A 27,964-nucleotide genomic window follows, 5' to 3' on the forward strand; every position below is an offset into this window, starting at 1 on the left:
AATACATCTTCAGTGAGCACGTAGGGTTAGGAATAAGTAATGGATACCATAAAGCGTTTAGAAATTATTTACAAAATCTTCTATCTCTGGTATTAACAGTTTTTGAATGTTTTAAATGGCTGAAATTTGTAGCAAGCAAGTAATGTTTCTTCCATAAATGCATAATAGCTATCTGCTGTACGTACACTTAACACTGCTTAGCGCTAAATTTTACTTTGTAAAACTGCAATTCTGAATTAAGAGTCAACGATTACTCTCAAACTGACAGTTATAGAAAACAAAACTTCATAGTCACAGATAAACTCCAGGTAAAGTCAAAGTGTCATAGGTCCTTCCTGTCAATGACTATTTTTCAACTTATTTTCTTATGGGACCCTTTCCAAGAAAAGCAAAATCATTTCAACTCAGAAGTTTTTCTTAATCTTAGACACCAATGACATTTTTGGCAAAGCCAACATTTAGAAAAAGTGACAAGACTTTGTCCAAAGTATTATTTCACTGTGAGACAGACCATTATTAAAATTTTACAAGAAATATAAAGTAAAATAGGATTATAGTTACTGATTTGAGCTGATAACAGACTCTCTACCCATGAAGTAGACTGTTATCTTATTTTACAAGGAGAAAAGGTTCTAATTAACAGCCACTGAAATAATTTCTCCTTAAGTGGACTACAGATACAGATAATAAAGCACAAATATAAAATACAACCAGAAAGCTGTGTAATAAGCTACTTTACAGGAACATATTTACTGTGCAGAAATATTAATGTTAGTAACAAGCCCCATCTTAAGAACAAAACAGAAAGTGCATCATAAGGATGTTGACACTTACGTCCTTAACCTTCTCTGATGTTATAGGTTTGTTGTGGCAATCAATAGCTCCTTCAGCTACAATAATAATATTGAGCCTTTTTTTTCGTGCACGATTCTATAATAAAAATAAAAAGCACATCCATATAACAAAGAAACTGAAAGAAATTTACAGCACAATTTTATAATCAAGTGCTACACATTAAGCTGCTAGGATTTGAGGAAATATTTCTTATACTTAACCACTTCAGAGTTCTCACACATTTTATCTTCATACAGATCTTTTCATTGATGAAGTGAAATGTCTTATTTCAAATTAATGAGGAAAGGTACACACACTGCTTATATAGGAATAGTTTTATGTAATCCCTAGAATAGGTCATATAATTCTTCAAAACAATTGTACAATGCAGGAAAAGAACTGTTTAAGATCAAAAAGCACCATCTGTGACACTAGAAGCAAGACTTACTGAAAGTCCTGATCACATGTATAAATCACTGTTTTCAAACAAACATCTGCAAAGACATCAGGAAATCCCAAACATAGTAATAGATTACCTCTGAAAGCTTAACACACATTGAATCTTCCCATCCTTCTTCTGGTGGGTATTCAGGAATAAACACCCAATCTGCACCACAGGCTAAGGCACTAACAAGAGCTAGATACCTAATAAACATAACAAATGATTAGACATTTAAGGTTCAGATTTCTTGATCTTTCATAATTATATCTGTATGAGACAAACTGCTGAAGACAATACATACCCACAGTGTCTCCCCATAACCTCCAGAACAAATGTCCTCTGATGGCTGTAAAAATAAGAAAACAAATTAACTGTAATACTGCAACTCAGAAATCCAGTCCAAATTTTTCAAATCAGAACCTGATATCAGGAAATAGCCTGCATTTACCATGCTTACCAAACAAGAATTCATTAGCAAAATAGAAGGCCGTATTAAACAAAGTATTTAAAATTATGATTCTTCCAATGCATAATTCATTTTCACTACTACTTTATTCTAAAACATGTAAGGGCAGTTAGGTTAACATTTATTAGAAATGTAAATGATGCAGACCCATAGTTAAGAACTGTAATGATATAGCTGTATTAAAAAAATATATAAATAATTTAATTGCTTAAATTTTACCTAGGGAAAGCTTACATACAAACGGATGCTACTTTGTACTATTCAAAGTGTGTCTGGATCTTCTCTAGAACAGTATGTCTGGGAAAGACTAAAAACATACTAAAAAACCAAAGCCTGCCCCTAAAGCTGATGCAGCATCTACAATCAGATGCTTCAAGTTCTGCCATGACAGGAATGATGGAAAAACATCATACTAAGAAAAAAAGAAAACTGAGACACTTTAAAGAAGCAGCCAAAAAGAGCTTTTATTGCCACTCTAAAAATATTACAAATGCCAGTTACCTAACTTCTATTTAAAATTAACTTACATCCTCCGCTATTGTACAGCAATAGGAAACTTAAGATCTGAAGCATAAACAACTGTATATTTGTTATAGTTTTCTATAATATGCACAATTTACCTTTGAGCAGTGGTCATGATGGCATCCACAACTTCAATGATTCTGTGCAAAGCTGAGTCAGTACCTATGGTCATATCAGTGCCACAGAAGTCATTGTCTATGGATCCAACCATTCCCACAATGTTAAGGTAAGCATATTTCTTAACAGCCTCTTCATCAATCTTTCCTGTAAAGAAGTATCCAGCGAAAAAGTTGTAAGATTTTTTTTTTTTTTTAAACATTTTAAACATATTGCTTGGGTGCTCTACTTTTGTAAATTAAAAATATCCAAAAAGTAAATTATATTTAGATATTTTAGGTAACAAGGTTAGTCAAAACTACAATCAAAAGCCAATCAAACAACCAAACAAAAGAATCCTGCATAGAACTCCTTACAGTAAGGAAGGAAATAAGAGCTTTTCAGTCCATTTCAGTGTCAACAGATTATCAAGCTTTGTAACCAACCTTAAAATTGAGGGTTTGGACTTAAACAATAGCATTCAAATTGTAGTCTCAGTGTATGACTTGCAACAAAGAAGTAAAAGGATGCAAACTGCATGTGATTATGGGCATATGGGAACAACCAAAAACCAGCATTAAACTTTTGAAGACTTCTCTTCCGCAACACTGAAAGGCTCTGATTTCATGATTAATAAGCAAATAGAATAGAAAAGCTCCTATTCTAAGCCTTAGCCTGTGCCTCCCAAGACATCAGTGAAAATGCTGAATCATCCAAGAGTTCTAAAGGATCTCAAGGATGAAATACTTTAGCACTTAAGTGCTTAAAACTATCTTAGTATCTGTGGATGTGACGGTAGTAAATATAATGCCAAATTTTTAATATGGTATTCAAGAGCTATGTATCAGTGTGTTTAATGTCTATACTAGAGAAAATAGTAGAAACCATAATGAAAAATATAACTAATGTCCATAAAGACAAATACAGCATTCTGAAGAAGACTCAAAATGTTTTCTATGAATGTATACCATGCATTACAAACCTTTTCTAGAGTTCCACAGGTAACTTTCACATGAATAAGGGATATCTGGTTGACATATTCTACTTAGATTTCCAAAAAGCCATTGACAAGGTCTGTCCTCAAAGGATTTTGAGGAAACTTAAGTAGCCACAGCATAAGAGAGAAGGCTTTTGCATAGAATAAATAATGTGAAACAGAGGTAAAAAATATGAAGCAGAGGGCAGTAGTAAATGCAAGTTCTTGTATCTGAGGAAGATAACCAATGGAGCTGTTGCACAGGGGTCTGTGCTGTTCAACATACTCAGCAATAACCTAGAAAAGGGAATGAGCAGTAAGGTGCCAAAGGTTACTGATCAAACTGAATTGTTTGGGTTCTAAAGGTGTGGAGTGTCTGAGAAGAAAAGACGACGACTAGCAAGACACAGTGAGCAGTAAAGTATCAGATGGAATTCATTGTAGATAAATGTAAACTAATACACATGAAAAATGTACCCTAACATCACAAACAAAATAGTGCTATTTTCAGCATAATAATATAATAATGCTGTTTTCATTAATAAATCAGCTTCAGTGTTCAATAGCAGTCAAAAAAAAAATCAAAATATTAGAAAATATTAGGAAAAGAATAGAGAACAAAACAAAGTTCATTATACTACTGTGTAGATCCATGGTTTGCCCTCATCTTGAATACTGGGTGCAGTTGTGGTCTTCCCCACCTCAAAAAGGACATGGTAGAACTGGAAAAGGTTCAGAGAAGGGCAACAAAGATGATCAAAGGTATAGAACTTACATAGAAGGAACAACTAAGCAAACTAGGACTCTGCCATCTAGAAAAAGAGATGATGAAAGGAAAATAAGACAGCTGTAAAATCTCGAGTGGCATGCAGAGAGGAAGCAGGAATGATCATTCACTGTTTTTTCTAACACAAAAATTGTAGGACACCAAATGAAACTAGAAGCCAGCCGGATCAAAATAAACAGAAGAATATTCTTCACAATCTTCATCATTCAGTGAAGCTGTATAACTCCTTGCTACACAATGCTTTCAGCAAAAATCTGTATGCTTTCAAGGAGACTATATACATTCATGGAAGAGAAATTCATTAAGACTGCTAAACAGCAACTGGTTCAGGAAGTCCTAAAGACAGAAATGGATGAAACCTATCAGAGTATTTATATATTATGAATAACATATAGCATCCACACAGCATTATTTAGGCTTGTTCTGTTCTTTTACTCTTCCCTATACATTCTCTTGGATGCTATGGAAGACAAGTACTGAGCTGGATGCACTTTTAGCAACAGCCACTTAATGTTCTGGTCTTAAACAAATAGTGACATATAGGCAGGAAAGCATCATAATTTAATAACAACCAAGTGTGTAGCCTGTTGTAGGAAAGGAATTACTGTCTCAGTTTGGATTTGAGGGCAAAGGGCTTTTCAAGCAGAAGGTTCAAAGTTCAGGCCCTGAAAATTATTCATAATGGGGGGAAAAAAAGCCACTCAGACAGTTGCCCAGTAATTTACTTGGCTTTTTTGAACCTTTATGGTATATAAGAGAGGATGTACAGAAATCAAAAACTATTACTTTATGAAGAACCCTGTAATTTCTTAGACTGTATGCATTCGATGTTTGAACTTAAGAAACATCCTCTGGATATAGTTTGTGTGTGTACAGTTAGAGTACATAACTTCCCTAGAGGTTGGACTAGAAGTCTAGAGGGTCTAAACACAAACTTACCTTTTTGTGCCAGTTCTTCTAGAAGTCCACTCCATTCTTCACGGAACAGATTGGCACCAGTTAAGCTACCATCTCCACCAATCACACAAAGATTAGTGATTCCTCTCTGAACCAAGTTGTAGGCTGCCTGCAAGCGGCCCTCCCGGGTGCGAAAGGATTTGCAGCGTGCACTACCAATAACCGTACCTCCCTAGAAAAAGGAAGTAGAACAGTTTTAGTTTATAATCCAGTATTTTACTGTATTTTTTTTAAGGTGGATTAATGATGAATGGTTATTTTGTAGCATAACCCCCATCTTTAATTTTACAGTGAGTAAAAAGTAATGAAAAAACAAATAATTATCAAACCTGAGGGAAAGAGCAGGATTGTCAGGAGTGGATACACATATCAGGGAAAGGGAAAAACGCTCAAAAATGAATGATAAAGAGCTACTCTTGAAGGAAAATGTTAAACGATTTGGGATTAATTTCAGTAGCATTCCAATTAATTATCTAATTATTACTTACATGTGATGACAATAGTAAAAGTGATATGATACTAAGTGGTTAAGAATTCAGATGAATTTGCCTCAAAGCGTGACATTTTCCCCCTAATATCATGAAATACATAAACAATAACAAAAAAGTTGTATCCCTAAAGCTCAAAATTAGCATTTATTGTCATTCCACAGAATTACGGAAAGAACTGCATGCACATTTAGTGCCGTATAGATCAGACTAATGTTACATTTTCTGTTTTATTAATTTATCTGCTGTATTTATTAATATGATTTAAAGACCTTCCTCAAAAAATGGAAGTCATTATTTTCAAAAAAGACTGAAGTGCCCTGTCACTGAAAATTGCTAGGCATCTTGCTGAAAACAAGTTATTTACAAATCTTCCATGTTTATTGTTGTTCAGCCACTCAAGAAAAGTCTAATTTTTGCCTTATTTATTGTCACAGTAAAAAATAAAATTAAGACTGCAAAACCATTTTTTTTTCCTGCAAACAAATCTGGAGATGATTACCTCACTTTTGCATAAACATTTCCTTCACTTTAACTTTTATATATATATATATATATATATATAAATATAAAAGAACTTATAGATCAGTCACGTCAATCTAAATTTGAGCTCAAATCTGTAGAGGCTGTACTGATTTGCCCTATCAATAGGTGTTTCGGCTCTCAAGCCAGTCCTAGGTACTATTTTACCATTTTCGTTCCAACACACAACAGCTGCCAGTGGAAGAAAAAAACGTGGAATTAAAGCAGTTCAGCTTTCTCCACAGACAAAAAAGTAGAAGTGTACACATGGAGAAGTTCTAAAAATAACAATCGATCAGGACTAAACTAGATATTTTCATACTTAAAAAAACCATAGTTCTAAGTGGAAAAGAGACTAGGTATCTGAAACAATGTACTACAACTTGTTCTGATTAAACAGAAATATAGGTTGGGCTGAGCAATCTTTTATCAAAACAACTAAACACATTCTTTAAGATGCATCCTCAGCTTCACTGTTGGTCTGTTGAATTCCTAGCAATCAGGATCAGAAAGGTGTTATTCTTATCGTATGTATGCTATATACATATATAGGGTGTATATATATGTATATATATATATTGGGTGTCTACATCCTGCTCCTGCCTATGCTCCTGGGTGGCTTGGCCATGACATCTTAATTTTCCCTTAATCATAAGATTACAGATTCTACAAGACAGACAGGGAATTAAAAAAAAAACAACCAGAAAACCAAACATATGCAGACAAAGTATCTCACAATATTTGAGTATTTGTTAATTAAAAAAAAAAAAATACAAAAATCTATTTTTCTCCCTGCTAACTGCTTTATGTTTATTATATTAGCTTTACAGAAAGCTCCAAAGAAACCCACGCTTCACCTGGAGGTAGTTTTCAGAAAGCTTGGCAAGCAGTAAGGCCTCTTTGCCAAACATAGCATCTGCTCTGGAAGAGGTAACAATATTACCATGCTGAGGAAAAGTGTGAGGAGATCCAAATGTCCACCTTGCAGAACGTTGTGATATAAATCTACAGACAAAGTCACTGGTATTATCTAAGCTCTCAAGAACTGTACTGTAATTACACCCATTACTATAATTCTAAATCCACGTACACAGAAAGCCAACAGGGTTTCGTAAGAAAACACTTGCCTTACAAAACACAGTTGTTTCATATTTTTGCCATATAATGTCTTTTTTATTAAATATAGGCTTGTCAATATGGCTTTAGGAGGCTAATGACATGTAACGTTGAAAATCTAGGACAAAGGTTTTCAAGATTATTTCTGTGCACCAAATACAAGACGACACAAAGATCTTTAGAAAGCATCAAACATCCATGCTGCAGAAATCAGGCTCTGCTAAAAGTGGTATGTGCTGGTCACTCAGTCATCACAGAATTCGAATCCATAATTACAGTGGTTGCCTGGATCTAAAATTTTGGTTCCCTGTTTAAAGAGAGAGGGTTTGGGTCCCACCCCCTAACACTTACCACTTGCAGGATACTTGAAACACTTTCCCATGAAACTTCTACAATATTATCACCTCCATCAACCATTCCTTGGTAACCCTGAAAGAGAAAAAGTATTTCAGAAGTCTGATTTGAAAAGTTGTGTAATATTTCCACTGCAGTAATACTCACCTTGTGTATTTTAATGCAACTTTAAGTAATTAAAAACACTGAATAAAAAAATACTCAATTTAAATGAAACAACATTCAATCAGGTATCACATTAGGGGGAAAAAAGCCAAACAAACCCTCTTCCTAAAAAATCAGTTCCAAAGACAACTTCAAGATGAAGCAACACTTTACACATATTACACAGCTTATAAACCAGAATGGCAACGCATTTTTCCTTTCTTCAGAATAAATATTCGGTTATTTTTTAAAAACTACAAAGATGGAAGAACTTGGAAAAGCATTATAAAATGTGCTTCCTAAAAACATAACCTCAGCCTGAGATCATGATTTTTGAAAAATCTCTAACTTTGTAACACTTTATATACTTTTTCCCCAAGGTAGGTAATAAGCAAAACAAAATAAAGAGCAATAACCAAAAATTTTACATAAGGAAACAAGAAATCAGGTCACATAATCTTTATTCTTTTTTGGACGCAGTTACAATAAACAGATGAAATAAATTGAGTAGAAAAATACAACTTTTAGTGATGCATTTAAGAAATCCTTAACATCTTAACTCAAATGGTCTTCAGAAACCAATGTAGGCTGTAATATAGAAAGAACTACACTTAGTTGAAAGAAGGAAAACTATCCAGTGAGCAGCTGAAAGGTTTTGTTATGCCTGGCTTTATTAACTTTCTGCATAAATACTAGCAGAAAGATTCTGACAATTACAGATTCTTTTCCATTAGGTGATTTTGTGAACACTGATTTGAAAAAAAGAAGAAAACACAGCAAAGCTCTAACCTGGAAAAACCTAACTGATACAGACACCGGAGTAAAACTGGAGTTACCATTCAACTTTTTGACATTTATTTAAGTCCAAAGGGAAAAAAAACATGCTAGGTTAAAGAAAACAAACAAAAAACCACCAAACAAAAATAAACATGACCATGTTTATGTCTCCATTTTTAGAATACATTTACATATGGATAATCATACTGAGGAACAATTAGTTAACTTTTCTTCTGTATGCAGTTTTTGCAAGACTGTACATATTTTGTTTTAGGGTTCTCAATAATAAATCAGGTGGAACTAGAAATAGAAGGGAGTTTAGAAGACAGCTAAACTGACATTATAAACTGGAGACACTTACTTTGGCATGATCCAGAGTATATGTAGATTTTATCCAGTAAGCAGTAACTTGGAAATGTATTAAGCCTACACTGGCTTAAAAAGCCATATATATTATATGAATACTATACCATACCTGCAGTCCCTCACTAGCATGATAGGATAAGAATATAAAGATAACCTGGACTCAGCAAAACTACAAGTTACTCAAATTAAGCTTTCTAGGATTCTAGTACACATTCCAAAGGGAAAGCGTAAAAGTTTCTGCTCAGTGAGACTTGACTAATGAATTTACATACAAGATGATCAAGTAATAGTAAAGAAACAGGTGGAAAATGACCCATGTCTCTAATTTCTGTCATTCAACAGATCTTTTCAATATTTTGTACACTGTCCAGATAACTTTGATATGTATCTAATGTATACACATACTGTCATGTATACTAATGTATACACTTAATGACTTGAAGCTAAGACATTATTTAAACAATTCCTTCAAAATCAGAGCAAGTTGGAATAGAAATCATGCTCAATCTACATATCAACTTAAAAAAGAAAAAAAAAAATCTTTCTCAGATAGAGTGCAAAGATCGTCAGACAGAAACATTCCAGTGGATCCAACTGAGCTTGATGAAGGCTAATAAATTAGTAAGTTCACTTACCACAAGTTTGCTTGTTTTTTGTTTTTAAAGCAAAGAATCTGATTTTCCTTGTATCACTCAGTAATGGACTGAAAGCTTTTCCTATCTGTGTTCCTACTGGCAACTACAGTAACACAAAGATTCATATTCCTGAAAGAATAGTGCGATGTTGCATCCTAACTCAGTTTGTAACACTGACTATAGTAAGCCTTACTACAAGCTGACAAAAATAGATACAGTTCACATGTTTGCTCCAATCATTCACCTCCCATTTTTACTTGAGAGGAAAAATAAAGAAAGCGGACGCAAGAAAGTATTATATACAATAAATATATACATAATTATATATATATATCATGAGATTCATGGATGAAAATTCCCAATTTGTATTTTATTAACAAATCTAAACACAGGGAAAAGCAAATGGATAAACTACTATTTGAAATTGTCTCTAAGATTTGAAACACCTTACAGCTAGGCTAAGGCTGAGCTATGACAGACTCCTACACCATGCATCTTTAAAGTAGAAAGAACTCATGCATTCTGGTCAGGAGTCCACATTGGTTCTACTTTCTCCGTGTAGACAAGCCAGAATAGGGGCTGTATTAACAATTCATCCCACTACAAGGTAAGGACAGGGAGCTTTTGGAACAGGCCTGATCCATTTTAGCTGTAACATTAGCTTTTCCTAATTCCGTTCTGCTTGTCAAGTAGCGTATGTAAGCTAGCTCTGAACAATGTAGCTAGAATTTCCACGCTGTTCTTCTATACCATTAAGAGATACAAAAGCCATAGAATTAAAACAGCTTTCTAGAAAAGCTGTAGGGAAAAAAAGACAACCAATTATAGCTGAAGCATTAGTAATGATCATGATTTCCATTTATCATTTTAGTTATTTAAACACTGATGCTAACTTGGGGACTGGGCAATCCATTTTAAAGGTGGAATTTAACTTGAAATATTTTATCAAATAGTTCAACACTGTTACAATTGTCTGGTTACTGAAAATTACTGGCAGATGTGAATACAGACCTTAATAAAAAGAGAGGACCTGTCGATTTACATTTAAAAAAAGAAAATCTTACTTAGATTCTAAAAATAGCAGCTTGGATACTAAGATACTAAAACTATGGGGCAAGAATGGAAAAAAGCAAACTGTCAAAATACAGCAAGGACTATACTTGAAGATCAACCCCAATTTATGCTTATTCCTTCCTCTGCCCAAAATCTGAATATTCAAAGATGAACAAGAGGAAGTCTCTGTGGGTCATATGTTCACAGGGTACATATATATACACACTGTAACTCCTGGAGGGAGTGGCTGAGACAGAAAACCTTGCTTCCATTCTTAACTCTACAAACAAAAGCTTTTGAAAAAGAACAAGCCATCTTCTGATATGTTACATGCGAGATATTTGGGGCTTTAACAGTTATGTAAGTTTACTTACTGAGCTTTTTTAGCTATTGCTCAACAACGTAAAACACTAGCATCACTGAGTGCACAAACCACCACATAAAAGACACGAAGTTTTCCTCACAGAAATCCGTGACTGCCGTACCATTGCATTTCCAATGCTGGCCTCTTGAGAAAAAGATTCTTAATCAAGATGAAGAATCTAAAAGTTCCATAGCATAGTAGTAAGAGCACGCATCCACTGGGAACTATGTGCTTCAATCCTAGAAAAAGGGCAGGTTATTTGTATTATATTATATTTAAGACCTCAGTTTCTAAAATGAATTGCCATAATTGAGAGGCATCACTTTTTCTTCTCATTCTCAATTAAGGAAAAAAAAACAAAACCAAAAACAAAACCAAAAACCACAAAAAACCAAAACCAACTTAAATCACTTCTGATTAGTGAAAAAATGTAAAATAGCCTCCTAGAGCAGCCTGGTACTTTTACATGTACTTCCATCTCCTAGATTTTCACAGCATGAGTGAAGTAAGTCCACAGGTATTCAAATTTTAATTCAGATTGGGGTAGATTTGAGGAATAATGTGATGCTAGTCGGTGAGGGTGACTACAGAGTGTTTATATACTAAAATTAAATACTAAAAGATGTTAACATTAATAAAATAGTAAATTATGGCAACTGCATAGAGTAAGTACCGTTTCCATGAATTAATAGCAAAATTTTCAAATGTGCTAATTTCAATGAATTAAGAAGTATGTCCAAATGGCCCATGAATTCCAATATCTAACTGTTTCTTTCTTTGGGCTTTGGTAAACCCAGCTTAAAAAAGGCTAGAAAATTACTTGTATCTAGCTCATGGCCATTTCTTATTTATTTATCTTAGCAATCTCTCATCACAAAATGAAGCAAAATGGAGTTAGGAAACAACAGGAAAACAGGGTTTTTTACTTAGAATATGGAGCTAGTTTTGGCCACAACTGTAGAAGACAGATAGTTTTACAGTGCAAAAAAAAGTTCTTATGACAGAGAAAGTTACAGGAGAAAAAGAGTGTATGACAAGTAGAGCAAAGTAGGCTTGAAAAGGCTGAGACCTTTAACACCATTTTTGGCTTCAAATAAGATTACATTTTTCACCTTTCAGGTGTTGCCACTTCAGGTTTTTTTCTTCAGTTTTTCAGAGCAGTTTCAATACAAGTATCGCTTCACCTTGACCTATGTGTGTCTAGTTAGAATACCTACTCAAAATGTAGGGTAAAAATATATTATTCTCATTGCTTAACACACTGAAGTCTGCATTTGATAAACTGTAATTTAGAAGGACCTTATTAAAAGTATTAAATAAAATTACTTCAAGTATGTATAAAAATACATCTCCTCTGTATACATCAGGCAAAGGCTTATAATAGGGATCATTAGTGACAAGTCTTACCCTAAGGATTTTACCTTCCACTACATTTGTCACCTGCATCTGTTTCCTATTTCAAAGTGCTGAAATTAAATAGTTTTTTCATTTCAAAGCTTGCAACAGTGTTTCTCTGAAGTACGTATATGTATTGTGAAAGAAAACTGACTTCATATTTTAATAAACACAGAGTCAGAGAGGAAAAAAGTTTAGCATTCAGTACTTCCTGAAACATAGAACTGAATGGACTAATCTAGAAGCAAAGACCTCTTTCAGAGCTATTACCCATATTTGCAGTGAAATGTGCATTTTTCTCCCAGACTACACTGTTACAATGAAGACAGAATGACAATATATAATGGAAACTCAAAACTCCAACATTGACTTGATTTTTACAATCCATTTTCATTCAGAAATGTCTGTGACTTCACACTGGCAAACTCTAACAATTAACAGAGGAACATGATAACTTAAATAGCGCAATTTTGGTAAGTTCAGAAAAACAGAAATATTCAAATTTCTCCAGAAATTTATCATTGAATACACTCTGTGATTCAAAACAGTTTTTAGAAGTAAACATACTGTAAGATGAACTATGAAGATGGTAATTCTTAAGTTAAACATAAATAAAAAAAAAAAATTCCAAGTTCTGGCCTTTAAAGACAGCCAAAAAAAAGTCCTTATTTCCACAAAAGTATCTGACCCATTTCAGCAAGCCTGCAAAACAGCTGAACACTGAAGGAATTCTAGAGATTGGCCATGTAATTAGCACACACTAAGTATTCAGAGCTACTTGCTGTAGCACAGTAGTACAAAAGAATTTTGGCACACAGTGCTCTGCTTATTTCCATTTCAATATACTTCACATCTCTTTAGTAAATAACTATAGAATAAGCAGACACAGAAAGAAAATGGATAAATAGCTACCTTCTAAAGCTAAATTGTTTATTTTGCATATGCAAAACTAAAACCAAAGTACTTTCCTAGCACTTCTACGAATTCTAGTACTCTGTATTTTTATATTAAACATTAAAATCACATTTTGCTAGGAATATTGCCTACCAAGTTTTGCCACATATCAAATGTTTATTATGATTTGTCATCACCTCAAACATCTAAGGAGTTGTACAGGAATTCATAGAATCATAGAATCATTAAGGTTGGAAAAGACCCTTAAGATGATCGAGTCCAACTGTTAACCTATCACTGCCAAGTCCATCCCTATACCATGTCCTCGAGCACCATGTCTACCCTTCTTTTAAATACCTCCAGGGACGGGGACTCAACCACTTCCCTGGGCAGCCTGTTCCAAAGCCTGACTACCCTTTCGGTGAAGAAGTTTTTCCTAATATCCGACCTAAACTTCCCCTGGCACAGCTTGAGGCCGTTTCCTCTCGTCCTATCACTTGTTACTAGGGAGAAGAGACCGACCCTCACCTCGCTACAACCTCCTTTCAGGTAGTTGTAGAGAGCAATAAGGTCTCCCCTCAGTCTCCTCTTCTCCAGGCTAAACAACCCCAGCTCCCTCAGCCGCTCCTCATGAGACTTGTGCTCCAGACCCTTCACCAACTTCGTTGCCCTCCTCTGGACATGCTCCAGCATGAACGGACTGACTTCTTGCTAAATACATTTACTGTATTGTTTAATCTGCAAATTTTATAAAAACTGAAAGTGTCCTTCAGGCAGAAGTCTAACTATAACTTAGTCTTCCAGTAAGACATACATGTATAGTATTATTTTGGCATTTACATTAAACTTGTCTCATCATTTTTTCATATCAAATAATTGTTCTAGAAGTTAACAGTCTTCATGTACATGCAGTCATAAGCTTCAACCACAAAATTCTGATGTCTGGACACACTACTGATGGTGCAGGGTTTTTGGTGGGGTCTTTTTTGTTTGTTGGTTGGAGTTTTTCCAATTACAACTTTCTGCCTATAAGCCAGGGAAGATGGCACCAGCCTGACAGTACTCTTGATCAAAAACAAGTTGTCTAATCTGTGAAATGAGGGTAATGGCACATCCTTATCATACCGTAGGAAAATGGACTGGGAAAAGTCAAAGGGTTAAGGATTAGTAGTTTAACTAGGTTTAGGCAGGTATTTATAAAGTACAATATTTGGGGCCAAACATCTAACAAGTACACAAATACATAGCTCACTGCTGGGTGACAACCATCTCTGGTTTTCTCAGTATTTTCAAGCTTCTGGTGGCACATGAAGAATTCCATACATTTAAAAAATTACTTTTAATTGAAATAGTTTTAGCATAAATGTTGTAAAAAGTACTTTCCACAAAATTAAAAAATATTAAATAAAACATTGATATGATGAAAGGGAATGACATCTACAACATTTTTTAATTTATACTATTCACTCTCCATGAGGTTTCCACAAAAACTTAAGTATGGTCAGAAGACAAATACAGAATGAATAAAACAAAAACTAACCTCATAAACGAAATACACTTTGGCTTTTACATAGATTCCCATGCGTACTACTGCGCGCACAGCGGCATTCATACCTGGGAAGAAAAAGCAAAATCACGTTGTTATAGGTTATCCAATATTTTTTGTATACTATAAATTTTCAATGTCTTTAAAAAAAAGGAAACATTAATTCATTCCTAAAGAAAGACAATGATCAGCATCTATTAAAACAGAAATCTGCTTAATGACAGTGCAATCAGTCCATGAATATGAAGGGTGCAAAACTATTTGCTTTGTTACAATAATTATGTGGATGCCAGTATGTGTGTCAATCAGAGATTAAATTGCTGCTGATCGTAAAACAGCATTGTAAAAGTAACAGCTACTAAACCAGAAACAGAAAGTAAATTCATTTCACAATAATGATTAGTTTTCTATCTAAAATGTAAAACATTCAGCCAGTTAAAATTTAACTTCTTCAAAGGAGAAATTATATTGTAACAGTTCTTTTTCCTGAGCTTTCCAAAGTAACACAGGTGTATACACATTATTTTATGGGGAGCACAGCCAAAGCTCCTGACATGGACAGGTGCCCATGTAAAGAGACAGAAAAAGCAGTAAATTAACACAAGAAGTGCTGCATGGACTCATTTAAGAGAGAAGTGCCTAAATACCTCTTTGCTTCCCAGAATTGCAAGCTCACATTGGAATTCTCTGCTCACAGACATCTGACCAATTATACTAATGTAAAATCTTCCATTTAAGTCCAATGGTCAAACACTTAACCTCCTCAGCAACAGTGACAGTTCCACTCGTCCCCCCACATGAGCCAAATTAATTTCTGTTATAACCCATCCCTTCAGATACCTTACTCATTATTCATGAAGATCCCAAAAGTAACAAACTAATTGCTTCTGTACCACTTAAACAGACACGAGAGATTATGCAAAGCGTTAAGGACAGAAGTGGTAGTTAGGCTACACTGAAGGAAATAGCCTCGGCACATCAGTTGAAAAGGGATGTCAGAAACGTGACAATCCAAAATACTGGGCACCGATTCTCCAAATCTGTTGCACTTAATACGAAAAGTAGTAGGTCAGCCCTGCTGTTCAACGTAGGTGTTAAGTATTCACCTATTTGGAGATGTAAAAAGTCAGTAACTAGATTATATAAACCCACAACACAGTAAGCAGTAAAGATCTATTCCTACGATATCCACCATTATTGGAAAAAATACTGAGCTATAAGAGCTTACCTGTCTGAATAAAGAATGAGACTGAGGTTTTCTCAAAGATTTATTGCTTAGGAACATACAGAGAAGTCCCTGATGTTGCCCAATGCAAAACAAAAAATTAAGTTTGCCAAAATCAAAAGTTGCTTTTGTTGTTTGTATAGATGTTACTTAAGATTAAAATCACAAGTAACAGTGTTTTCACATCAATTCTGTATTAGGAAATAATAGCAAGAATTCTCTCAGCCAGAGTCAGCCTTGTGGCAGAGCTGGAAAAAGTTCTCAAATGCCAAGACAGCTAAATGCACAGCTTTGGACAATGAACTGGATGATGCCAAAGAAAAGCAGAGAATCTCATCTGACAGGCTGTACTGAAAAGAAAGTTAGCATGCCAAGTCTCAGATCAAAACAGATCTACTACACATAGCAAAGTTATCTCCTCAGTGAAACAGTTTTCATAACAAAAAGAACACCCCCACTCCTCACACACAATGTTCCCTGGAAAGTGGAGACAGACATTTGACTTTATAAAACTGACAGGTCTTCACAGCCCTACCAATTTCCTCAAACAGGGAAGACATAAGCACAAGCTACTCCTTTTATCAAAGTCCACAGCTTGCTTCTATTAATGCACAACATTTTGCGTGGGAGGTTGGGTTTTTTTATTGTTGGTTGGTAGGGAGGTTTTTTCGTAGTTTGGGTTTTGGGGTTTCTCTTTTTTTTTTTTTTTTTTTTTTTTTTTTTAAGGCGGGGTGTTGTCATTGCTTGTTTGTGGAGGGTTTTTTTTGGAGAAAAGAACAACTTTTTATATTATCTATCTGGCTGCAGAATTCTAGAAGAGTGGCTAAAAGGTTCATTTTCTGAAGGGAAAAAGTTCATCCTCACTGGGTGAGGACTACTCAGAACTGCCCTTTTAAGAATCTTCTGGTTTTGAGGTTTAACTTTGTCACCTCTCCCATTCGGCACCTGAGAAGAAACACTAAGACTGTTTCAGGTATCTAATATACATTCAGTTATAAAGACGCTGATGTCCGATTCAGCAGTAGTCTCTGTATTCCAACTATCTAATTAGAATAATAATAATAAAAAAAAAGTGTCTGTGATCCAAACAGGCTAAAGCAGAATAGTTTTGTCAGAAATAATAAATATTCACGTCTACCAAAGGTACATACTTGTCTTTAGTCTGTTTCTTGCTTACATTTCTGCTTTATTGGTCACGTATCCTAGCTTTTTATCTTTAGTATGCACCTCTCAGTATATTTTAAAGAAGGGTAAGAACTCTGTTCTCATTTTCCAGACCTGCTATACCTTCATTATGTATAAATTAGCCTACAAATGTTGATTTGGCTTAATGTTCATGCTTCTTCTAAAACAGAGTAAAATATAAGCATTTATTTCTCAAAATGACAAATCCATTCTTTCCATGTGAATATATTCATAATACAGGCACATACTTTCTTAGTGAGTACTTTCCAGTTTCCATGTGTCTTACATGAAAAATTGGTAAAATTCATAACTTATCTGCTCCAAAAAAGGGCAAAAGCCCAGGAAAAAAACTCACAAATTAGAGACAGAAAGCATCTTCTCAGTACCACCACTGTAACTTTATAATTTATGTAACATAGATTTTATTATTATTTGGTGATGTGTATTTCATCTCTTTATACAGAAAAAGGACTTGGGTGTTTATTGGCAGGCTCCTAAAGAAGTGCCTTACATTTCAGAAGGGCTGAGGACTGAAGGATGTTATAATTTGATATCTACAAAACACACTTAAAACATTGAAGCTTTAGACTTTTACATGTTGGCTATCTAAATCTGAATACACTGCTTGCAGTGATTCAAGTATGTAAATACAGAGAATTTCATGAAGTCTCTGTAGAACTTGTCTAACAAAATGTCACTATATTTGATTAATTGTGGAGTCTTACAATAGTATTTGTGAATTGCCATAATAACTATGAAATGTAATTATATACTTATTACTGAAAAAGAGATTTACCGGGTTAGCCATGGATTTAGTCCTGAATAATAAATATAGCCTGATAAACATACAGGATTAGAATAGCAGCTTCAAAAGAAAGCCACGAGTAAAACCAGTATTTTTTTGTAATATAAGAATTATTTAAAATCTTTCTGAATTACCACTTGCTTTTGCATTAAAGTCTTTGACAAAGGAAAAGATTTATTTTGCTCTTTTGGACTCAGAAAAGATTAAGTAATCTGCAACTACTTACATGGCTTTACATAATGTCTGAAAGTAATTTAAGAGTTGATACTTTACCGTCCTTCTTGATATTGTCTATTCAATTGTCTTTGAAACCAATAATTTTCACAGCAGGGTTACAAACAGTACTGCAGAACTCTCTAAATTATTTTAAAGGCACGCCCTTCCCCCAAAAGAGTATTCCTCTCCTGTGCCTACATCCTGTTCCACATATATATGCACGACTACATGTGTTTAAGCCAAGTTTTCCTCACTTTAGTCAGCTAGATAGGCCTTTAAATAAATAACTGTAATACTAACCATATAAAAGAAAAATCAAAACTATGCATCTTGGACAAGCATTAAGAAATACTTAAGTACCACCAATTTTAAAGACAAACATTGGCTTTAATGCATGCTTTATGACTTAGCGCATATGTCTAAGTGCTACCCTGAATAAAGATCCAGGCTTAAAAGACTATATAGCAAAACACAGAAACTAAGGAAAATGTCTAAACGTTACCAAACAGGAAGACTTTATTTGAGCATGTATATGGAAATATCAGAAACTATGTAAGACCATATAATCACCAAAAAGAAAGATGAGAAGCAGTCAAATACAAGAACTGAACAAATCATTAAGAAAATTCGGGTTTGTTCCATTTACTTTTAATTACATAACAGATTTTATTGCATATAATCACAATAATGATTCTAGATACCTGAAGAAAATACTACACAATTTTTCTAAACACTGCATTAGATCAGAACAGTCTACTGCACAAATATATACAATAGCATAACATCTAGACTACATACATATCTCCTTCAAAATTAAAAAATAAAAAAATAATAAAAAAAAAATCGAGACTAGTTTCAATCATAGAATCCACTAACTATAGAAGCAGTTCCTGCAAAACATTAAATGCATTGAAATAGTTACTCTCATCCATTAATAACTACATTCTTTAATTTTACATACAAATTATATTTATAATATTATATATGGACACAGATATGTATTTTATATACATGTCTATACATATACACATTATTATTTGCTGGAAAAGGTGCCTTTTTGGTGGGACTAGAATTCAAAAATTCGTTGTGACTATCTTCAAATTATGTAAGTGTTAACAAATAAACTGTAATTTGGACAACATAAAAGGAGCGCGAGTTGTTTTGGTTCACTTTTTTTTCCCCCCCCGTTTTGTTTGTTTAGTTTTAATTTATTTTATTTGCTCAGTAGCAAAATTTCCTTTTCCATCATATGCTACCAGGACAAGATCGGTACATCTGCGCTACCATATTAAATATGTCTTATGATGTTCCTCAGAAGCCTGTAATGCTTCAAGAATAGAAATATGTAGATCTTTGCTTCCACAGCCATGGCCTGTGGTATTCCAAAACTCTAGAATCCAAGAGGCTATAGGGTTCTTTTTAGCTGTTTCTAAGCTCAATATTTGCTGAAGGAGTGGAGTGTTTTTATTTGGTCAGTGGCAAAATTTCTTCTTCCAATGTAAGATACCAGGACAAGAGCAGTATATCTGCACTATTGTATGCCTTGAAATGTTGGGAAGCCTGTAATGCTTCAGAGATACGTAGATCTTTACTTCAGCAGTCAGTCTATGATATTCCAGACCATTAGGATGTAATCCATAAGTTCCTTACTTGCGCTGTCTTCCACAACACTAAATCTTTGCATTTATCTCAAAAATAACACGGTCATATTCAAAGACAATAATCTTGAGCCAGTAAATTGGGCAACAGCTCGAAGTAGCCACAAACACATCATTCCGCAGCAGTACACAATTGCCTTCTGTCAGAAGCTTTCAGATGACATTGTTCCCACTGCTGAGCCATACCTATCACGGTCCTCGAATAAGCAGTCTGACTGGAGGTTGTACAAACATAAGTGACCTACGGCAACCAAAATTGTCTGTGGCAGCCACTGGCAACCAGTGTAAAATACAACCAGTGCACTTCACGACCTGAAGCAGACCATAGCCAGAGAGTCCCACAAAGTGAAGACAGAAGCGTGACATAAAACCCATTTATTATTCTACCTTTCTGAGCTACAACCACTACAATTTAGAAATAGTCCAGAAACAGAACTAGCAAATTTTGAGAATCAGTTGTCAAAACTTCTTTTGCCTCTCAAGGTGATTATGGTGGAAAGTACTTATTTTGGTTCACAATTTAACAGCTGGCTAGCTAGAGTGATGGACTGAAAAGTTTAGTACTTACAAACCTTAAGTGTATAAAATACACATCTTTTTACTGTGAAACAGATCACTGATAAATTCTTTAACTCCACCAAACAATATACCTGTGTTTAAAATATGGTGACTAAACCATAATAATTCCAGTATGACATACACACATTCTCTAGTCCTTAATATTCCACAGGTAGTAAAAAGGACAAACAAAAAAACCTTGCCACAAAAGTGGGGAAGCAATTTAAACCTTAACATGTCCTATAAATAGAAAGGCTTGTGTAATTTACCTAATGCTACTTCTGAATTATTAAAAAGTACAATAACAGCAAAGGCAGTAACTTCTATTTTAAACAATTTCAAGCATATTGTGTTCTAGGCTAAGATTTACAGCCCACGAATCTAAATCAAGGCACCTATTGATACGATGATTATGTGTTTACAGCAACACTAACGGGTGTTCTTACCACTCAATTTCCTGTGAGTTTAGTTTGCATTACAGATATTCTGAAGATTTCTAGTGTCTAACAAATTTAAAAAAAAAAAAAAAAAAGGAGACTGGAACTCTTTTTTTTTTTTTATATTAGTACTTTTTTCCCTACTTCAGATTTAGTAGTTTTGCCTCACCTACACTTTGCTTGTACATGCATTTGCAAACAGCTCTGCAGTAATAGCAGCATATTTCCTTCTGCTTATACTTCAAAACTTCACTTCTCTAGCACATTTGCCCTACAGAGGGCAAATGACCTTGACAGGGCATGACTCATCCTGTCCCTTGTTTTAACTCCTCACCTAGCATGCAAATAGACTTGAGGTTGCATATTTTACACAACTATACTCTTACCAAGATAGCAAGGGTTACGAGCCTCAACTGTGTTGTGGGATTCAGTTGAAACACTCAAGTTCTAAAATCTTTCTTTTTCCCCTTGTTCTTCTAAGTTAGGGTGACAACACTGCCTACAAAATGACTTGGAAGGCATCCAGCTTACTTTGTTTGGTCTTTGTGACAACCTCACTCCTCAGACAGCAACTTTCACAGGCTGTTACTTTTTATCCCTCCATGTAAATATGCTGCAGTTGCAATCTGCCAGATAATAAAGTCTAGATATTACCCATGGATTCTGCAAGTCCTTTAAATGCTTTAATTCATAGTGGCAAGTGCAGATTAATACTTTATAAAGAGAGATACATCTGCTGCTGCATTATATAATCTCCAGCCACGCGGAAGCAAGTAGCAGGGCTCAGCCTCTTGCTGAACACACTACTGCTGCTTGAGGCAGTGCCCTGTCACACTTAAAAATTAAAATGGCGATTTGGCGACCAGACCATTAAAACAGAGATGCCTTGATTCACAGACCCTCCTAGAATCATTTAGCAGTGGAATTGATGACACGGAGAGCAAACTGTGGATAGAACTTGGACAAGTGTAACCCCACCGAAGGGCAAAAGAGAAGCCATTTAAGGGCATCAATTTGCTTTTTCTCCGGAACTGTAATATTTTCCTCTCTGATTGGTGCCAAATCCCTTCCACCCCTGATGAGAAAGAGTTTCAGATAATCCCAGGTAAACCCGGGGGCTCCCCGTTATTCCTGCGGGCGGAGGGAGGGAGGATGCTTCTCCCGGCCCAGATGACGCAAAGAGGCGGAATCTGCAGCGACTCGCAGCGGATCACGTACACACCGGCGGTGGGGAGGGAGCGCAGAGACACTGGTCCACGCAAACTACTACCTCATGGACGCGCCGGGAAAGCCAGGGGAGGAGCGGAGAGGAGAGGTGCTGCCCGCACCCGCTCGCACCCGGGGAACCGGGCAGAACGCCCCAGCCGCCGATGCGGGCTGGCCCCCGCACGTCCCCAGGTAAAAAGCTGGGCAAAATGGTCATTAAACTACCGGGGCCACACAAAAAGGAAAGAGAGGCTTTTTTTCCCCCCTCTATTCTCTTCACAAACGTGCCGTGTCTTCTTTAAGTGAAAGTACTTTCGAGACACTCCCGGAAAAAAAATAAAATAATCGTAATTTAAGGGAAGGAGCTAAAGGCAATCATCACTAAACAATTCTCCTGGCAAAAGCAGAGCAAGAGCATGAAGCATTGCACATTTGAAATCTTAATTTACCGAAACTTCCAACTATTAATATATATGAGATTTTCTGGTAGAAAAGGGGAAACGAAAGCGTAGGAAAACATGAGTTCATGACTAAGTATATTGCGATCGAGTCTCTTTTCTTTCCCTTCCCTCTTAATACCTCTAGGTCTTTTGTTCACCCTGTCCTGTAGCTAGCACTCCCTCTGCACTTAAGAGATTTAAGGAGGTGAAACACGTTTCCTACATACTCCTACGGGGCTAGAGAGTAAACTACCATGTAAGCTTTCTAAATCATGGGTAGGAACACAGAAGTGTTCCTGGTGCCAAAATGAAGCGAAAAGCAGATGAGACGAGGGCTGGCAGAGCCCCAGCAGCGGAGACAGCCTCCCACCCGCCGTGCAAGGCAGCACGACCTCCTCTCCCGCTCACATCTGCCATCCGCTCTCCCTCCTCTCCCCACCATCTCCCAAGGGGTGAAGACATTTTGGTGGTAAAAGTTACTGGAGCGTTTCTACCCTCTCCCCTGGCAAGGCAGGCTCAGAGGAAATGTAACGAGAAAGGGAGGGAGGAGGAAGGATGAGGGCATGTTTGTAGCTCAGCCGCCCAGGCCGCGCAAAAATGATTTCTCTTTTAAATGATCGTAGTAAGAGAGACAGCTCGAAGGCGAGCACGGAAAGAGGAACCCGAGACCCACGGCAGCCCCGTGTGCCCCGCTGCGGAACCCCCCTCTCGCTCCACCACCGCCATGTGCCCCTGCCGGCGCTGCTTCCCGCGGCCACCCCTGAGGCAGCCCACGCTTCCGACTCCCTTCTCGCAGGCCAGCCTCCCGCATGGGCGCCCTGCCTGCCCGGGAGGCCCTCGGGGGGGGTCCTGCCTCCCTCACACCACCCCCGGGGGGCTCCTCGCCCTCCCCTTCCGCTGCCCCCACCTCGCCCGCAGTTCCCCCCCTCACTCCCTCCTCTTCTGCCTCTCCTTCCCCTCCTCCTCCGGCTCCCGGCGTGAGCAGCTACCTTGGGCATCGCCGCCGCTGGTCAGCACCCCGATGGCCTTCCCGGTGCCCGAGAGGTTCTCGAAGAACTTCGGTTGGTGATCCATGGCGCTGCGACGGCGGCACCGGCCGGCGAGACGGAGCGAGGTCGCTGAGGGAGCCCCTGGCCGCGGGGCTCTGCCCTGCTACCCGAGGTGCACGCTCCGCTGGATCAAATATTTGGCCTCTGCGGAAAAAGAACCCGAAAAAAAACGGTGTAAGTGTGTATTTACAGACAGGTGTATTTCTATAGAAAAAATGAGGGGAGGGGGCGGCTGGGTAAAAAAGCTCGGGGAAAAAAAAAAAGTGAGGAGAGAGCGGAGGAGAGATGCAGCGCTCACATCGCAGCCGCCGCCAGCCGCCCGCCTCTGCCCGCGGCCGCTTCCTCTCCCCGCTCCCGCTGGCAGCCCTACACGGCACCGCCCGCCAACGCCCCTTGGGGAGCGGCGGCTGACGGGCGGGCCAGGGGGCCAATGAGAAGGCGAGCTGCCGGCTCGAGCGGCGGCCGTTGCGGCGGGCGGGGCGGGGAGAGGCGGTGTTGGGAATGAGCTGGCAGGTGGAGGGGGGTGGGGAGGAGGTGGCGCGAGGCTGAGGGAGCGGGAGCGGGCGGGGGCGGGAGTCCCCGCGGCGGCCCTCCCCCAGCAGCGGCTGAGGCGGGGGCGACGCGGGGAAGATGGCTGGCGTCTTGGCGGGGCGGCAGCGGAGGGGGAGGGAGTTCTGTCGGCCAGAGTTAACTCATCCTCTCCGCGGTAGGGACTGAGTAACACCGCGTGTTCCCGTCGCGCGTGTGGAGCCGTAGGAGCGGGGTTCCGCGGGCAGCCCTTTCCGCCGGAGTTCTCCGGCGGCCAGAGCCTTGCTGGGGCTGCCGTCAGGGTCCCGCGTTGTGGGGCTGGTCTCCCCGGGGTGAGTCGGGGTGTGCCTTGGCGCTCGTCGGGAGCGCCCGGCCCGGCCGTCCCGTGTGAGCCCTGCTGCAGGCCTGGCGGGTGCGCGAGTGGGAGCGCCCACCCGGCTCTGCCGGAGGCTCGAGTGGGAAATCTGCCTCCAGCGTGTGGGTTGCTCACTGCCCGATTCTTGTAAGGCGGCTTGGCCTGCCCTGTCATGCTCAGCTGTTGCTCAGAAGGCTCCAACAGTGAGCGAAGAACACAGCGCTCGCTGTGAATGCAGAATAAGCGAAGAGAATGACTTCTGCTGCTTGGCAGGGTTTGTGTCACAGGGTCTGGTTCACGTCTGCCTTGTCAGCCAGGGAAACCCAAAGGCCTAGAGCTTGGTTCATTCTCTTTTTGCCTCTCTCATCCCTTCTCAGCTATGTCTTGCTGCTGTGGCATCCTGAAACTGTAGCAGGTATTCAGGCACAGGTAGGAAAGGGAAGTTACTTCCTGTAAGTATTTACAGCTTAGAGACAAAGGTTGAGCCTAAGGGAGCAGCAGAGGTAAAGCAGTTGGGAGAAATTAGGCAGGAATCCCAGTCTTGCTGCCTTTCCTTTTCTCCTGTTGTGTGCTGTTGCTTTTTCTTGGGGAGTGCTGAGTACTGGTAGAGAAGCGCTCTCTTAAACTCACTATATTATAATGCAGCATTGGAGTACAACAGAATAATTCTGTTGACCATAGCAATGTTTGTAGTCACAGAAACAGCTTGAGACCCCGATTTTGTTAATTTAAGCAACTAAAGCTGTCTTATCCCATATACAGGTCTTTGTGGTAGTTAGCATCAGTAAAAGTATTTGCAGAATCAGGGGCTAAATTACTTGCCCAAAATTATAAAGCAAGTCAGGGAGACTCAGGAACAGCAGCAAAATGCTGACTCAAGTTTTGTATTTTAATTGCAGTAATAATTATTGTTTTTATTCAACATCTTCATCACATCTTAGACTTAACTCACGTTGTAAAAGTACACATGCTCATCCTGTCAACTTTCACACAGACACATGCAGCAGTACAGTCATTTGAGTAGTTCAGTCAAAATTACTCATAGATAAATGTTTGAAGAAACCATACCTGCAAATAGATATCTATACCTTGTGTGTGGGCAGCTCACGTTTGCAAATCTACCTGGAGGCTAAAATGAGTGTATGATTTGACAGTGGAAAAGACATATTGCCAAATAGTTTGCATACCATGAACAATAGTGATTCTACAGGGAATTTATTGTATTCTTTCCTGAATCTGAAGAGAGCTCTGAGTCATAGATTATAATAAAGGTGAACTTTTGTTATAGAAATTTATATACCTCCATAAAGTCCCACTGTTCAAAGGGTTCTGGTTTGAATCAGAATCACATTAGTTTCTTGGACAGTAGTTCTGCAAAAGCTAAATTAAGGTCTTTGAGTGATTCGGGGCTTGATCCAAAGCCTGTAAAATCAGTAGGAAGGTCTTTGGCTAATATAAACTATTAGGACAACTTTAAGATCATGGACCAATGATAGTTCGTCATCTGAGCAACACTTTGAGGAAGCTTTGCATTGGTTCTGTTTGGTTTGGTGCAGATACTTAACCATTCTTTAGAATGGTCTTACTTTGTTTTATTCAGCGTAGCTAAAGCATTCACACTTTGTCTGGAAGTAGACTTGTCCCTCTTGCTTCCAAATACTGCCTTGATGCTAAGAAGCTATTAATTTCTGAAAGTATTTTTTCTCCAATTGCCTTATGGTACATAATGAACTTGTAAGTGATGTATTTTTTTCACCTTTGTCTGATTAGGAAGCTGCCTATGATTTCACTGTTTTCATCATTTATTATAGCTACTCATTGTTCTCCAGCAGAGCTCTCAGGAAAGAATTGTATTTTGTCTGTGTCAAGTCATTAAAGTAGAGGTGGGAGGAGAGGAAAGGATGTGGAACTGTTTGTTCCTGAGGCTGTCTTGATATTCTTAAATATCTTCCAGCAATACAATTGCCTATAATCTTAAACAGAGTGAATTCTTGGCTTAAGTATTGAAGATCGTTGGGGGAAACAGTCTTATTTAACCTTGTGGGATATAGTTTTAATGCAGCTAGGTACACATGTATAAATCATACTGACACTAAGATAATAGGCTCTTTTGAGATATGCAAACTGATCATAAAGAAACTGAATATCTGAATAAAACCTCAGCGGGTAATTTGCACACTACATTAGGTGCTCTAATTGTCTTCTTACTGTAATACTAAATAGAATCAGTTTACACGGGATAGGGAGAGGACAGGTGGGTTTTGACTCTTCCCTGATACTGATCGTTGCAGATGCTTTGCTGCATCCTTTTCCCATTGCCTGTTTGTTCCCTGTGCCACCTCGATCAAGCCTAACTGCCCATCTTTAAATCTTATCACTACCTAAGAAATCCTGATTGACCCTTTAAAAATATTTTGGATTGCTACCCACCTCAACTTACTGTGCCAGTATCATTATACATGCTGCCTTTGAACTATAAACCGGTTCATATAATGGATGTAATATCACAGATACATCCAGTACTTCATTTGGCACAACATCTTCCATTGAAATTAAGCTAAACTGGGAAGAACAAGTCATGTCCAAAAAGAACGAGATTATTGCATGAGTAACAGAGCTGAATGAATGGATTTCCAGCCAACTGAAACTATTTTCTACATCTAGACCTTTCTTTCATATGTGGATTCTCTGGCATCTAGTGATACATGAGCCCACACTTCAGGTTTGTCTGAAGCGCTTATAGGAGCTGTCTCTTCTGCCCAGCTGTCGTTTTTTCGTGAGACTTATGAATCATAAGGACAATTAACTTTTGCATATTCAACTTTTTAATATTATTAAAAAACAGGCAGAGAACAGAGAATGAGATGGAAGGATTTACAGAAATTCCAGCATTTTAAAATGAAACCGGCTAGTCATGGACTGCACAGATTAGCATGAAAAGAAGGAAAGAAGTCATCGAGATATCATTTCTGGGCAGATGGTGACAGTGATTTCTTTAAAAGAACTGACTGCTCTCTTCCATTAATACTACAATATTGCCTGGCCCTACATGTTTCATATAAACTCTTGTACTACTTAGTCTGTTTCTTATTTGTTTTCACCCTTCGATTGTGTCGTTGTAACAGTATAAATTCTGTAGTACAGGGCTGGATTCTCTTGGGTTTTTTTTCATTTCTCTCTTGCATAATGACAGTCCTAGTGACACTAACATACACAAGGCTTTCTTTATGCTGGAAATATAGGGTGTAAATGAAAGGAAATCTAGAACTAGTGTGAGACAAGAGACATAGGAAAACCTCCAAGAGATTCGAAGGACTTGCTGTTACAATTGGATGAGGAAGGAAGGGAGATGAGGGCAATGTAAAGCTGACACAGATTTGAGAAGGGGACATGATTGTATCCAGAATAAGTAAGTATTTTAATAAATATTCAAACAAGATTTTCTAATGTATTTTTCTTGTTTTCATCTCTAGTTGGTACTGATTTTGTTAGGGAGAGAGCAGCAATTAACACAGCCTTGGAGAGGAATTTACTTAAAACTCTGACCAATACAGACATTATGGAAAAG

The 27,964-nt window shown here is 37.8% G+C and overlaps 1 protein-coding gene across 3 annotated transcripts in view; it reads right to left on the reverse strand.

The window, feature by feature from the left end:
* Positions 1–23,869, reverse strand: part of PFKP (phosphofructokinase, platelet) — a 48,040-nt gene extending 24,171 nt beyond the window's left edge. For 2 of the 3 annotated variants that reach the window (XM_082308372.1, XM_082308371.1), the window contains exons 1-9: positions 23,812–23,869; positions 23,454–23,657; positions 14,729–14,802; positions 7,558–7,635; positions 5,063–5,252; positions 2,363–2,528; positions 1,578–1,622; positions 1,371–1,479; positions 835–930 (exon numbers count right to left, since the gene is read on the reverse strand). In XM_082308372.1, coding sequence (XP_082164498.1) covers positions 835–930; positions 1,371–1,479; positions 1,578–1,622; positions 2,363–2,528; positions 5,063–5,252; positions 7,558–7,635; positions 14,729–14,802; positions 23,454–23,538 — 843 coding nt within the window. In that variant the 5' untranslated portion in view covers positions 23,539–23,657; positions 23,812–23,869. The other variant, XM_082308373.1, reaches the window with a different exon arrangement.
* Between the last annotated feature and the right edge of the window lie 4,095 nt (positions 23,870–27,964).

This window comes from Platalea leucorodia (assembly GCF_965183815.1).
Source record: "Platalea leucorodia genome assembly, chromosome: 1".
Taxonomy (NCBI): Eukaryota; Metazoa; Chordata; class Aves; order Pelecaniformes; family Threskiornithidae; genus Platalea; species Platalea leucorodia.